Raw genomic sequence first — 15620 nt, 5'->3', positions numbered from 1 at the left:
CATGTCACTGTTAGCCACTAATCCTTGGAGTGTTTTTGCCATCTTAATGAACTTCATTTTGATAAGAGAAACACTGTTAGCAATGCTGGAATAATATGCAACATTCAATGTGGACCCAGGAATTAATTAAATACTAGATGTTAGTATCCATTTGTTAAATGGACCAGGTGCCAATACCTACTCAAAGTACAGCGTGAGGTCTGTGGCTAATATTGACTGCTTCAGGAGCTGCATGAGATCACTGTATTCCTTGGAGGACAAATTAGCAAAGATGTTGTGACCCTGTAATGAGAAAACAGAACATCACAAAACACACCATTAAACCTGTAGTTGATGACTACATGTTTTCTCTATATTAAGAAAGAGAGAACATAAACAAAATTTAAAGTTTAGTAAAAGCTTTCTTTTTCTTATAGTTCATTTTTATTTCTATTTATGTGTGTACATATGTCTGGATGGATGTGTGGATCCTTATAAGTGTATGCAGGTGCCCACAGAGACCAGAAGAAGGCATCAGACCCTCTGAAGCTGGCGTTACAGGTGGTTGTAAGGTGCCTGACTTGGGTGCTTGAAACAGAACTCAGGTCTTCTGGAAGAGTAGCGAACACTGCTGATATCTGTGGGCCTTTACTCTAGCCCAGAGCTTAATAAAAGTTTTACAAATACAAACAGATGTCCTGGCAAACAGCAGAGCCAGAAAGTGAGTGGCTTCAGGGGAGGACCACCAAGGAGCACTTTGTAATCAGTTCCGTGTGGAAGGGAACTCTGAAAACACATGAACTTGTGTTATAACAGATACGGAAGTATATGGCGAAAAAGTAGGCTAAACACTTGGGAATTTTTCTGATCCAGAAACAAATACTACCTTCTACTAATAAAGACTTAGCTGGCATTCTAGAAACCCTTGCTATGGTGACAAATGACTTTGAGGGAGAGAAAGGTCATTAGGCTAAAGTTTCTCAGTGGGAAGATTTAGACAATAGAAGCTTGGGGAGCAAATAGAGACATTTTGGATAGATGTGACAGGCTGGGACACTCACTACTAACCTTTAATACCTGTTAATGGGAGAGGCCAGAGATGTGATTAAACAGCATTCAACACACAGGAGATGCCACTCACAGATCTACCTCTTCTGAAGAAGTGAGGAACCCTGTACTGAACTGTAGGAGTGCTTCAACGAAGTGTGTGCTGGATTAAATTCACAGCACTGGGTACTTGCTCAACAGCTAGGACAATACAGCCATTGTCTGGGTGCTCTGGGACTCTAATGATGACTTTTATCAAACAAAGACTGCAATACAGCTTCACCTCCATGCTACCAGAAAGCACTCCTGTTCTCTCCAGAAGCAGACTCACTTGGCAGCTGTACTGCTTGCTAGTGACATGGGAAACCCTTCGGCAGCGTGACTGTCATTGACTTCAAGTACTTGCCAACTCGGGCTTCTTTGATCTGCTTTCCTTAGCATGAAATATGAAGTCATAAGCACATGTGGCCTGGGAAGTGGACCAATTTGAACCTAGGGTTGAGAGCCAGAAGATAGTACGGAAGGAAAGGAGCAAATGGCTTCTTAAGAATAAACTATTCTCCATGAGAGGTAAATTAATTTATCCAGGGAACTAGAATATCAATTAGCAATTTCATTTTAATCAAGCACTAGGTGATAAGCTGCTTTACTGAACTAATTTATCTCATCCAGTGAACCCTCCACTCCAGGATGTTGGTTCTACCTGGGACCAGGTCCAATATTAATAGTAGTTTTCAAGTGTTCTCTCCTAGGCTTTATTCAGTGATTAAGAGGACAAAGAATTCAAGGAAAGCTAGAGCATGATTTTGCCCAGGCTTTTCTTCTATTTTGTCTGAGCATCACCTCATGGAACAGTTACAACCAAGTATTCACGAGCCTGGGAAAAAGTAGTTTAAAGCTTTGGGGGAAATGCTTGTCTGGATTCAGCAATAGATCCAGTATCACCCACTGGAAGCAAGACAACCTTAGGAGCAAGTCAGAGTAGAAGTTTGCATTCAGACAATAGAACCCACCTGCACTTGAAGGTCCTGGTTATTTTGTGGCATGCCTTTTGCTGCTTTAAAAGGAAATGGTAAACAGTACTGGTCTTGGGGAGTAGGAAGCTAGTACAAAGTTAGTTTGTATCAATGCATTACTGAATATGCAAATTGGCCTTGAACAACAACTTACAGCTTGGTCCCTAAATGGAAAGGAGTCTTCCCAAAAATACTGCTTTCAACCTAGGTTTAGGGAGCAGGTGAGCAGAGCATGGGTGGGAAACCCAAGTGTGGAGAATGAAAGGTCTGCAGCAAATGTCCTCCAGCCCTCTAGCTTCTGCATGTCTGTGTAAACTGGGAAGTGGGACAGGGGTGACATCTGCCTTCCTGATGGCAGAATGGAATGGACTCGTGGTCCAGGGGTTCATAGCCTCCTTACACTTTTGCTGATCATTATCACTAGGAAGAAGCTAGCATCGAGGCTGACCAATGTGTCATGTTTAGATGACACAAACCTAGGGGAGCTGGGCTGTCGATGATCGTGATTACAAGGTGGGGCTTTCTGAGGGACGCTTCACACTTGCCAGAAAAGACAAGCAAAACCAAAGCCCCCTGCTGTCTCTGCCTTCTCTGCAGCTCTCAGCTGACATGTGGCTTGCAGAGCCATAGCTGACAGGAAGCTGGCTCCATCAGTTCCCATGGTCCTTACCTCGGAGCTTTATTTCTAAATGAGAAGGCAGCCCTTCTGGCAGGTTGCCCTGCCCTCTCCCATGTTCAGGCTTCGGAGTCAGGGGTCTATATTATGAGATTGAAGGCTTTAGTTATATTACAAAAGACATGCTTTCTCAAGATAGTCTAGAGTAAAAAAAAAAAATCCTCAATATTTAATGATGCCATTCCAGTGAAGCAGGGTCTTAATGGCGATAATAATAATAAATAATAATAATAATTAATGGTGTAGCTAGAGAGTGGACAAATAACGGGGCCGATGATCCCTTCCTGGCCTAAAAAAAAGGGTCGGTATGCCTTCAGAAAATTAAGCAAATTCTTCCTAGCAAGTTAAAAACTCAGCTGCTGCAGCCAGAGTCTGCTACTGGTTTCTATTTTTCTCTGTAGAAAGAGAGAAGGCAGCACTCTAATGTCTAAGTCCTGTGTTACTACAAAGGGAAACAAGGCAGTTGGCCTTAGCCCCGGCCTTGGGTTACTAATCATCTCTCCATTTCAAATGCAGCCCTACTAAAAATTTTAAGTTCTTTCATCTTCTATTCTCAATTTCACTATCAAAACTTGACTCTTACTGTGTGTCCTTTAACAAAGACAAAATGATGCTGTGTTAATTAGCAGTCTCTACCTGCTACCCTGTAAGTGAATCTGCATAATCTCCAGGGAGGCCAAAGAGTCAGCTTAGGAAGACCCCGAGCAAGGTCTTTGACATGGGATAGTTTCATAAAAGGCACCAAAGTCTGAGTTTAACTTAAACACAGCCTCCTGCTTCTGTGGATTTGTACACGGCACAGCACAGAGAGAGTGGGGATCACTTAGTTGGCCTTCTGTGGAGGGGAGAAGCGGAGCAGGTCGCACCTCACTCTGAAGGATCATCACGGCATGGTTAAAATGGTGATGCTCTAAAGTCGCTGAGGTCCCATAGAGCTGGGCCAGTGCAGAGTCACTCCTGAAAGAGAACAGAAGGCTGAGTAGGCGTGACCCTTCGCCTTACCATTTCCCACACCAGCTCTTTGGGTTACTCTGCTTTTGGTGGTGAAGCATGAGCAAATACATTCCAGTTAACTGTGTGTGGAGTTCATTCATCTCTTAAGCAAACTTTGTGTGTTCAGATGGCTGCTATGGTTGATATACAATTAACAAGGCACAGTCTTGGACTTCGATGAATTTACAGATAAGACGTGATCATGAGCAAATGAGCAAGTGTAAAACATGTAGCAGCAGCACAGATCCCAAGTGCTCTGAGTGTGTGTGTGTATGTATGTGTGTATGTATATATGTATATGTGTGTATTTGTATGTGTGTGTATATGGGTGTGTATGTGTGTATGTGTATGCATATATGTGTGTTATAACTTTTGCTTTTTGATTCATGAAGGGTTCTTGAACTAAGCCTTATAGATCTTCTGAGTTTGCATAAAAACTTTCTCAAATGTCATAGGTACTTGACTCTCCACTAGAAAAGACTTTGAGAATATTCTGCAGAGTTTTTGTTATTTACTCTGCATACATTTTAACAACCCTCTGTTGGGGTTTCCTCACCCATTCTGCATCTCAGTGTAGAAGACTAGAAAATTCCTTTGACTTGAAGTCACAGCTCTTCCTTCAGTAAGTAGCCTTGGGTTGTTACTGGACTTGAAGGCTCGGTTTCTTTGTCTCTAAAATCATGATGACACTGTCTGCCTCATCTGCTGTTTGTGAGACTACAATAAAACACTCGAAAGTGCCTGTCACAGTGCCAGGTAGGGAGTAGAGAGGAGTCTACATTAATTATTAATAGATAATTAAAACACACACAGACATTTCCATTTTAAACGAACAAAAAGTTCACTAATACCTAAGGGGGTTACTGTCTTATCTATAAATTCCACTTACGCAGAACAGCCCATCCTTCAACAATGCCAGTTCAGTAAAGTATTTTAGAATGTTCCAACAGTTCATCTCCAAGTGTTTCTTTGGATTAGGATTTGGTCCACAGAGACTAAGGGGATCAAATAGCCATTTGAAGGCTCAGCTGAGGGTACATCTAGGTACTGGTAGTCTTTGCTTGCTTACTGTAGAAAGTTTATAGTCTTGAAAGGACAGTTTGGCTTTAACCTGCAAAGGCTGGAGATCGACTGCTCATAGCCTGTCCTGCTGGCAAGAGAAGGAAAGGCTGCATGTATACACAAGAATGCTTTCCATCCCAAGCTGCCTTGTGTTCTACTGTGAGGCAACCCAAGGCCACCATCAGTTTCATGGCTACAGAGGACATGTGATCCTTGGAGAGATTCAGGGCTGCTGCATACTAGGAGAAGCAGCAAGGTTAGGTTGAGGAGAACGTGCGACCTAGATGGTTGATGACGGTGGGGGCTAGATTTTAGTCAGGTGCATGTTAATCTCTGAGCTCTTGCTCAAGCTTACTACGTCCTCTAAGAAGTAGACAAAGGTCAGGCTAACCTTCCGGATGGGTTAACACTTAAGGTCAGTTGTCATTTGTCTTACATAGAATGCATGGCCATGACAAATGCACACAACATGACTGACTCAGACACTGAGCTTCTGTGCCTGGCTTGGAGTAGGTGCTTAAAAATTACTTGTTCATGGTGATGTGCGGAGAGATTATGGTTAAACCAGGAAACTGCCAGTAATGTATGTGTCAGCATATTTTATAATGATCATATTATTGCTAATAATAGCCATCATCAGTAAGTTCATACCATGTCCTGGGGATCACACTGACTATTTAATGCATAACTCTATTGAATCATGATGGCAACTACAAAATAGGAATTATTATCTCACTTTACTCCAAAGAAACAGAGGCTTAGAGAGGTTACATGGTGCTTGTAAGATCACACAGACATCTAGTATCAGGTCTAGGTTTGAATCTAATTTATAAGCTCATTACAGTGGGAGAATGAGAAGTATAACACACACTTCTGACATTCGATGCCCCATTTTTATGAAGCTGTTGGCCATCAATGAAAGGGGCTTTCAAAACACAATTCAGAATTCTACTAGCTTAGCTGTTAGCCACAGGCTCCATCCCCAATCCCCCTGTTAACTGGCTCATTCTGGTATTCTTTGCTCATGAGTGTGAGTTGCTGAGAAGAGGAGGAACATCTGATGTTCTTTTATTCCTGTTGGTTTAGCAGCCCCTATAAAAATAAAGCTAGCGAGATGTTCACAAGCCACTCAGTGTTGTCTTTGTTCAGAATGCATAAAGAGATGTTAGGACACTCTGAGGTTTGCTTTGCTCTTCATTTCCTCCCCTTGTCCCTGCGGTTTCAGAACAGCTGTGCTCTAGCAGGATGGTCAGGGTCTTATTACTAGATTCTGTATTTGCTGCTTCCTATAATCCCAGCTCTCATTCAGAATAGAAGATATGTAGAATTTGAATCTGAGCCATACTAATGTGGTTTCAGTGCAGGAAGACACTGGAGTTCATTCATCCATCCACGCATGCACGAATACATGTATGTACCCATCATTAATGTAGCCAGCAAGCACCGATGACTGTTGTTTTGTCAGGTCCCAGAATCATGAAATACAGATGTGTAATTCGTGGGTCTCACCTTCAGGAAGCTCACACTCTCCTAGATTTATGTAGAATTGTTTCTCTGGTCAGTCCTGTACTAAAATACTCGGCTTCTTGTAGGCAAGAAGCCATCTCAGCATCCAGAGAATGGAGCTGATACTAACTTCAGTAAAGTCACTGAAGCAATACTTCCATTTCACATGCACTCCTGGTTGATTGTATGTGGTTCCTATCAATATTTCTAAGACTTTCAAACCTCTCAGTGCTTTCTTTCCTGGCCAAGACTCATCAGGAATTCTGTCTGCCATGTTCTTAGGTCTTGACATACTATGGATATCCTAGGATCACTGACAGCAAACGCCAGTTTAAATAAAACAGAAAATAAACATGATGGCAGAAGATAAATCTATCAGAGCTTTGTCAATAAACATTCTGTAGACTATCACTTCTTTGAAATGCCAAAAGATATGATTGGCTGAAGTATAAAGGGTTCCAAACGCTGGCTTTAAAAGCTCAAACTTACTGTAGGATTCCCCAGTGGCATCAATAAGTAAAGACATGCACTGTGGTTCTTCAGGGAGGGGCGTGACATGCAGCCTTGTGAGTCCTAACTGATCACAAGGCTCTTACTAAACAGCTCGTGTCTTTCATGTAAAACACTGTATGAACCTATACTCCCACCATCAGTCACCGGAGAAGACTGACTTTAACACTGCATCTCATTTTGATTGCCTATGGTAAATGTATCCATCATATGACTGGCTTCGGGCACATACCCCATAGCTGCAGAAAGATGATCATATATACTTACATGCGTATGTGCGTACATGCATGGCGTAGTGGAAGAAGGAGAGAGGGAACATGGTACTTTATAAGTGTGAATAGTCCTGCTGTGCATTATTGCTTGGATCAACCCAAACACTGAAAGCTTTCATTTTTAGACTGTCAGTACAGAGAAGGGAAACGTATTGGAAAGTAAAAGAGACAACTGTTTCTACAGGCATTCATTGCTTGGTGCAGACACTCACAGTCCATGCATACCCGAGTGCAGTCCACACATCCTCGAGATGCATATTCTTTGAGGGAAAAAATAAAGCTAATGGCAGTGTGCAGTCGTGGCTTCCGGGAAACTTCAGAAAGGCAAACTATGAAAGGTAATTAGGAAGCTGGGAATTGCTGGGAGGTGGTGAGGAGTGGGATTAGGCTGTCAGGGCAGATTAATGTGCCCCAGTATTTCACTTCTGGGACCTGGCCGAAAGCGACAAGATGGGTTTTCATTCCCAAGAAATGAGTGTAAGAGATTATGCTAGAAATGAATAGGAGGGATCTCCTAGGAGAATAGACTACAAAGCTGCACCGTGCTGATATTTAATCATCAGGGGCAGCTGTAATAGAGAGGGGGATGAGTGGGCAGTGCCGTCCCTGGAGGAAAGAGAGACGAGCAATTTCAGAGCACGGTGGTATTGGTGGCCTCGCTACCTATTGATCATTCACGGCACGCTCTCCAATACTTAAAAATTAAGGGTAAAATATGAAAATGCAAAGGTTCACTTATCAGAAAGGCTAAGAGTATAAATCAAATTGTGCTCTAACTAAAGTCATACTTTTTTATTGTAGAGGCATTTTGCATTTTAGATAGTAGTTTGTCCCTTGCAGAAAGTCTCCTGTGTTTTTTTTAAAAAATAGTCTTACAGATGACAAAAAGGTAGCCTGTGCTTTGCCACATAATAGCTGCGGCATATACGTTCTGTTGCTGAGATCTTCCGAAAGGCTGGGATTAGGCTGTGAAAAGTTTAAGGGAAAGGTTTGTCTGCTGCCCATCCCGCTTCTCCCAGAATGCCTAGCATAGGACCTTGAACCCGGAAATCGTTCCATTATTGAAGAATGAAAGAGGACCAAAGGTTACAGATTTCTTCCGATGGCTTTCAAACAATGGTACACTCACCAAAGAAATCGTACTCTAATCACTAAACAGTCGTATCAAAAGTCTCTTCTGACCTTCACTCGCAAGTGGAATCTTAACTGAGGTCAGACCGGCAGTAATGGTTGAAAATCGAAGCTCAACTTCATTGGGTAGTATCAGGACTGATGGACAGCTATAAGCTGGGTTATTGGGTACAAGAGAATAACTTGGTTTGAGGAGACACTCTGAGCTTATAGAGTTGACAGTGGAACCGGAGGATACAACAAAGCCTGGTGACAATGACGTATTATTTACCTAATACCTGTGAAAGTTGTTTAGCCCTAGACAACTGATCTGAGACTTCGGGGACATTCGTTTCTATTTTTGCAAGATTATGACATTGCAAGACTTGAAAGGTTTAACAGTTCCACAGTTGTTACAGGCCCACAGTTTGGGTCGCTGGATGTCAGGATATATTTTAGTTTTCTAAAGCTTATCTGACAAGATAGTCAACAAACTGATAGTCCAAGGTGGATGTAGAAAAGTCAGAGGAAACATAGAAGCTGAGGTTAAAGGGTGGCTTTTGGAACTGGAGAGCCCAGATCCAATCACCACAACACCACACTGGTGGAGGAGTTTGGATATGCTGCAAAATGGAGACAGAACTATCCACAGAATTGTGGGCAAGGGCTTAGCAGAGTTAACAGTCAAATTACCATTTTCCTTATCTCAGGGATTGGTATTTGCAAGAAACAAAAAAATGAAAAACAACAGGATTCATCAGAAAAAGACTGTTTAAAAAGGCTTGACACAGGAACCCTGACTCTGTCAGAAGAACGACTGGGTACCCCAGAAGTAGGAAAAGGGATAGAGAGAGAGGCAGGGTCAGAGTCTGATTTTTTTTTAATGTTCTCTACATCTACATGCCTCCTCTTCGCTTCCCTCTCACCATTATCTTCCTCCCCCACTCCTTTCTACAGACTGGACTTCTTGCTTCTCTCATCCACTTGGTATGTAGTCATCATAGCTTCCCGAGACGATGGCAGCCCCAAGTCAGCAGGGAGCTGCAGCTCTGCTCTACAGCTAACAGATGCAATGGGCGAGCATGCTCAGCAATATCTTATTGGTCCAGCTTTTATTAGGGATGAACTCTTAGTCTGATCTGCTGAGGGGCAAAGGTTGAGAAGGAATTCCCTGTTCAGAGCGATGCACCGACTAGCTGCAAGAGTCAGTGGTATTCAGGGATGCTGCGCCTTTGTGCACGCCAGTCTTCGAAAGAACACAGGGGACTCTGTTCTTGGTTTGCAGACACAATTCTAACTGGTTAGCTCTTCTTTTTGCAACAGTGGTAACATGGTAGCTGGCTGGGAAGAGGGTCCTAGAGGGAAATACACTGACAGAATATTGTTGACATGGAACAGAGGAGTTTTTGAAAAAAAAATGAGGAAATTCCAACAAACTTTAAGTAAGAAACTATCAAAAGGAGCATATGGTGTACACATTAGCAGGCTTCAAGCCTTTGATGCAGCATCAAATCTAAGTGTTTAAAGGCTACGTTTCATCATCTGCATCTGTAAAAGGCCACATTTATTTAAAAATCAAGAAACTCTACTGAGAAGGTATATTAAAATACAACTCATCCAGTTACCATTCACTTATTCAGCAAACATTTCCTGTGTGTTTTATTATGTTCCTGGCACTGCTGAGTTACAGGTCTTAAAGAAGAAGAGGGGATATATCTGAAAGTCAGGAATCAAAATGGAGCAGGGTGCATGCTTTTGAAAGGACATCACCAGGACACTATAAAGGCAAGACACAATGCCAAGGGGAGGGTGCGTCGGGTAGATACCTGGAAGTGATGTGTGCAGAAAAGCTTAGGAAGCAGAGCAGAAGGGCACCAGAAAGTCAGGAGCTAGCAGGGCCTCACTGAGAGCAATTTGCTTCTGGGTAAGTCAGTGCTAAGCCAGAGAGATGAGCCGGGGTCTGATTTAAAGGAGCCTTAACAGGTTAAACTAGGGTATATGAATATCTAAAAGTCACAGGAAGCCTGAGGATGAAGCAGGAGTGTGATATGAACACTTTTGTGTATGAGAAGGGATTTTTCAGATTACCAAGAAGGCAGAAGGAGAGCTGGGCTTTCTGTTGCAGCAGCAGAAGAGATCCAAGGAAGCAGAGGTTGTTGCAAGACTACAGAAGAGAGGCTGTCTCTGATGAGACGCCATCAAGGCTGCCAAATGACTCATCCATTCTTCAGGATAGAGACTAAGAGAAAGAGGAATACAGATGACGGGGAGGACTAAGAACTCGAGGATTCTGCGTCTTCAAGTTGGAGGCCTTTCCCACAGTTGGGAGAAACATCTGGAGATAAGCACATGTGAATTACAGCTCTGAGCAATGAAGCTAGGGCCCAGGAGTGGGTGGGTGGATGCCTTGCACAAATAATCAAGAGAACAGGTGAGGGAGAAGGGACACAGGAGGCCTGGAGGCAAACTATGGAGGAAGGCTACATAGGTGGATAAATATCTTTTGTGAGAAAAAACTGAAGAGAAGTTTAGGAAGGAGGCAGTAAGAAAACACAACCCATACAAGCCTGGCCAACAACAGAGGGCATCAAAAAGGGTACAGCAGCTTTGGAAATGGGGATACTGAGGGCAGCTCTGCTTCTGAGATGGGATCTAAAGCCCTGTGCAAACGGAGGTGTTAGTGGAAGCAAAGACAACAGCACAGACATTTTCCCAAGAAGCTTGCCTAGGAAGGAAAGACAACAGTCACTAAAAAGGACACACACATGCATGTGTGCGTGCACGCTTGTAGGGGTGTATATTTCAAGACGGGGCAGAATTGTTCATGTTAATTAGATGCAGAGCACCCAAAGACAGGGAGACAGTAGATACAGGAAAGAGGAGGGAGATTGATGATGAAGGGCCCCAAGAGGAGAGGCAGGAAAGGTCCAGAGCTGGAGGCATTAGCTTCAGAGATGGGAAAGAGCGGCATTTTCACTGAGATAGGAGAGAAAGAGGGAAGGACCAGGGAGGGATAGATACGTGTGGGTGGCAGGGGAGGAAATGGAGAGAGTTCTCGATTGATGGCCTCAATTTTCTCAGTGAAGTAGGAGGCAAGGTGATCTGTAGAGCGGTGTGAGGAGGCAGTGGAGCCTGGGCAGAGAGAACACCAGGGGTATGTAGCTGCTGAGAGCAGGCTGAGCCGGTGGGGTCCGCAGAAACATTGGCATGGAGTTCTGAGCATGCGGCTGAGTTGAGAAGATGTATATCTGTGGTGTTTCAAGCACGCATAACTGTGATATTTTCTCCCAGGGATTTGACAAGTCTGGGCAGGGCAGCAAGAAATTGAATTGTCAGACTGAACTAAGGCTGAGTTTTTGCAGGCTGATGTCACGGAGGTTTAAGAGGGTCGAGGAACTGTTGGATACTGTGTATTGAGTAAGGAGGGAAGCTTGAAGAGGAGGGCTGTAGGAAGAAGGATGGAGAGAAGGATTCTTAATCAAGACAGTTTGCTAGACCAGATCAAACACAAGGGTCCAAGACCTCAAGGTCTGACTCAGGAGGTGTTTAGAACGTAAAAGGAATGACCAGCTGAAAACAACTGGTTGACTCACAGTGGGTTGCTGGAATTTCAGCTAGCAGAGATCTACCTTCTTTGAGAATTTTGAAATCTGTCATCTGAAAGCTAATCTCACCTCTCTATAGAAGCCTATCTTACTGTTCCCTTCCCATCTGAAATATCTCTCTACAGTCCCTGGCCATCTTAGCAGATAGCTAGTTCGAAGAATATTAAAACATGACCTCATTGCAAGAGTCCTGGGATTGAACTGTATTTCTAACACGTCTAAGTCCTGCGGCCCTTGCTGCGATGTGAGCCACTGAGTAGTGGCTTTCTTGACCAGACAGATTGGTCTATCCAGGAGACTCACGTGCAGGGAAAATAGTCAACTACCCATCCCTGTGTTTATGTGATTCCTTTGTCTGTTTCCATCTTTTCATGGGATGAGGAATGAGAAGAGCAAAGCCATCTTTGCTTCATTAATCTTCCTGAGTCTGTTTTTATTCTAATCATCTCAAAACCAGATTTGAGAGTAGCAGGTCCAAGCAGCTTGTCATGGGATGGAGGCAAATAGGCTGAGAGGGAAAGAATAGGCCTTTGAAAACCTCAACTGCGCTCTCTGACTGAGGTCAGTAGAGACAGACCAAATCAACAAGCATGACACGAAGGGCAAATTTGCAATTAAAAGAAGAATGGGGAATTATAAAGATGGATGGGCCCCATGACATGCATGCCCAAGCCTGCGTGGCCTTGGCCTCCGATGCCAGAAATTAATGCTTTACTCTTTAGCACTTGTCACCTTTGGCTCCGAACAGAAAGGCAAATGCATTAAAATCACAACAATTAGAACACTTACTTAGCTTGGAAGGCATTGTTGGTTCCCCTGTGGTCGAGGTCATGACACAGGCATCCCACAATCACCGCTAAAATTTCCACCTCGGTCAGAATCTCTTGAAACCCAGCAGTCTGGGAAGAAGGGGACAACGGCAAGTCAGTGCCAGGGGCAGGAAGGCCGAGCAGCAATCGGCTGGTTTCATGCCCACATCATTTAAGGAAACGATTAGCTGTCACCCTCATAGATGACAGTGTGTTGAGTGGTCAGTTTGCTCAGTATAGGGTCCCCATGGTCAGGGGTTTGCTTGCTGCTGCACCAGGACCAAGTTCAGCCTGTTTTATTCCCTTTTTTTTTTTTTTTAGAAAGGATTGTTGGTCTCCACACAGACAAGTCTGGGAAAGGCCCTGAGTAAAGTGTGTTTTGACATTGCACACAGTAATAAGCATTGCATTTAGAAATAGGAAAGGATGAAGGGCCTTTCAAAACTGAAAAGCTCCAATCCCCAGCTGCTACTCAAATGAGGGTCAGCCAACAGAACAAACCCTCGAGGAACAGAGAAGCACTCGCATCGCTGTGTGATGATGTTCTAGAATTATCTTATAAATTACCTAACACATATTGAGCAGATGGACAGATTAAAACGCATACAGGTAAGTCCTAGAAACTGAGGGTTAGACAACCCAGGACTGAGAGTCAAGGGGAGTGCACATTATTTGCAAGTCTTTGTTTCTGATCCTGGTAGCTGTGTGGACTATGTGGCTGGGGTGTAATTCCTCCTGGAAGCAGTTGGATATCATTACAGGCAGGAAAACAGAACCAGTTCTCCAGCTCCAGCTGGCCCTTTCATTAGTTTGGAGGAGGAAACACGCCTTTGGGAGAAAGATCTGCGTGCCCTCTCCGTCTGAAGCCTTTGCCGCCCCTCCCCCTCACACTGGAAGTCTCCTGTTCCATTACTTATCACATTCTCTATCAGAGGGTCGAGGGGAGAGTGCGGTTGAAATGACTGTCCTTGTAAGCTTTTCCTCCGCAAATCTCAGATTACTGGCTAATACCTGTAAGACTTTCAGGGCAATGAAAACTTTTTTTTTTTTTTTTTACAATTAGTTGTGGTTTTAATACAGAAATAACGGAGTGATGGATTCCTACAGTGGCAATTTTATTTCTCAAAACTGATTTGGTTCCCTGGCTAGGTTTGGGAACACACATGACATCACTTATACAACAAATGAAAATGTTGATAAAGTTGTCCGAGGCTACGACGTAGTCCTTCCCAATGCTTGTGTGCACTCTTCATTTTAAAATTTGTTGGACATTAGTTTTTGTTTATTTTATTACTCGTAATAGTTTTCTAAAGCCATACTAAGAAGCATGAAGCCAAAAGTCTGCGCTCTCCCTCACTGTTCATATTTCCTGATCTGTAAAGGCAGCCAGATTCTCTTGTTTAAGTAACTTGCTGACATCACCCCCATATTGCTACACAATATACACGTATCTTAGCACTCGAGTATTTACCAAATATTTGCACACTCTTTCCTATGCTGCTACAAATTCTCCTAAGAATTTTCAACTGCTTAACTTACTTAATATTTTTTATCAGTCTTATGAGGTAATAGCCATTATTATCCTCAGTTACAAATGAGGAAACTGAGTCACAGAGAGGCTCAGTCCTGTGCCTAAGGCTCACAGCTCATGCGGGACACCGGGGAGCATCTTCCTAGCATCCCTCCCAGCATGCCTTGAAGCACTGATGGTGGTGGATGAGAGGTGACTGATGGTCCCTGCACCTCCCTTCTATTCCCAGTGTAATCCATGCCCAGAGCTTTCATCGTGGTCACCGTGTAAGCACTACCCACTGCCCAGCCGACTGATACACTGTAACCGTTTTTTAAATACACTCGTTTCCTGGAGTCTGTATCTCTTTGAAACACCTATGCCTTTTCATATCCTACATGACTTTATAAAAATCTATTAAATAAATTTGAAGAGAATCAAAAGCCTCACACATACGTGATCCTTTGTGTCCTGGGGGTGGTTAGGTCTGGTTTGTCTCCTCCTTGGAGAATGATCTCTTATCTCTTGCTTCCTTTGTCTTTCCTCAATGTCTACCTCCTTTTTTGGGTCTTCATAAGAAAGCGTCATCTATTTCTTGAGGAGCCAGTTGTTCTGAGACTTTGCATGGTCGGGATGTTATTCTATCTTTACACTCAGCTGTTAGTTTTCCTAACAATTCTAAGGGGAAAATTTTCTCTCAGGGTTCTAAGAGACTCACTACTTTACTGTCTGGCTTCTAGCGTTGCTTTTTGGGAAGAACACACCAGTCTTATTCCTGATATTTTTAGTGTCAGTTTGCTTGCTTCTGAATGTCCTCTCTTTTCCCGGTGTTTAGCAATTCCATGAAGATGTGCTTGGTTCAGGGAGTTCCTCTTCATTCTGTTTACATTGTAAATCTAATCTGCAGGCTCCGTTTGTCCAGCACATGGCTCCTTGGGTCTTTTTGCTGTTTTTCTTCAGTACTTTTATTTATTTAACTTTTACACATGTGTACATGTATGGATGTCCCATGGGATGAACATGGAGGTCATTTTCAGGAGTCTGCTCTCTTATTCCACCGTGCGGATACAGTAACTCGAATTCAAGTGGCCAGGCTTGGGCAGCCTTTCCTCTCGGAGTCATCTCACCTGCGTTTCAGTATGCTTTTCCTGTCGTGTATGAGTGGAGCGCCATTGATTGCTGAATATCGATTCCATTAGTGTTTAAGATCTTTTCTAGCTCATGTACAGACTATTCTTTCTTTCCATGAGTTTTACATTTATAAGTATTTTCTGCTTCTTTTCTAATACCGTAGTGTCCTTCTCCCCCAGATGTTTTATCTCTTTTCCTACCTTTCTGAAGAAATTGATAGCATTCCTGATAGTTTCTTTTGCTCCGTTGAATTGCCCACATCCTCTGATCCTGTTCTTTGCTTTGTGTCCTCCGAGAAGTCGTTCCTACGTTTACACTTAGAAGCAAAGTGATCTGATGCTCACCCTACACCGGTGATGCTCACCCTACACCGGTGATGCTCACCCTACACCGG

General features: G+C 43.3%; 1 protein-coding gene across 1 annotated transcript in view; it reads right to left on the bottom strand.

Moving 5' to 3' along the window:
* Pde11a (phosphodiesterase 11A) overlaps positions 1-15620 on the bottom strand; it is a 343221-nt gene that overhangs the window by 56612 nt on the left and 270989 nt on the right. Inside the window, exons 13-15 of the mRNA XM_028762965.1 lie at positions 12566-12675; positions 3585-3675; positions 182-282 (exon numbers count right to left, since the gene is read on the bottom strand). Of these exons, the coding sequence (XP_028618798.1) occupies positions 182-282; positions 3585-3675; positions 12566-12675 (302 nt within the window). The remainder of the gene's footprint in view (positions 1-181; positions 283-3584; positions 3676-12565; positions 12676-15620) is intronic.

This window comes from Grammomys surdaster, unplaced genomic scaffold (genome assembly GCF_004785775.1).
Source record: "Grammomys surdaster isolate TR1022 unplaced genomic scaffold, NIH_TR_1.0 136, whole genome shotgun sequence".
Lineage (NCBI taxonomy): Eukaryota > Metazoa > Chordata > Mammalia > Rodentia > Muridae > Grammomys > Grammomys surdaster.
This window is presented reverse-complemented; position numbering and strand designations above follow the sequence as displayed.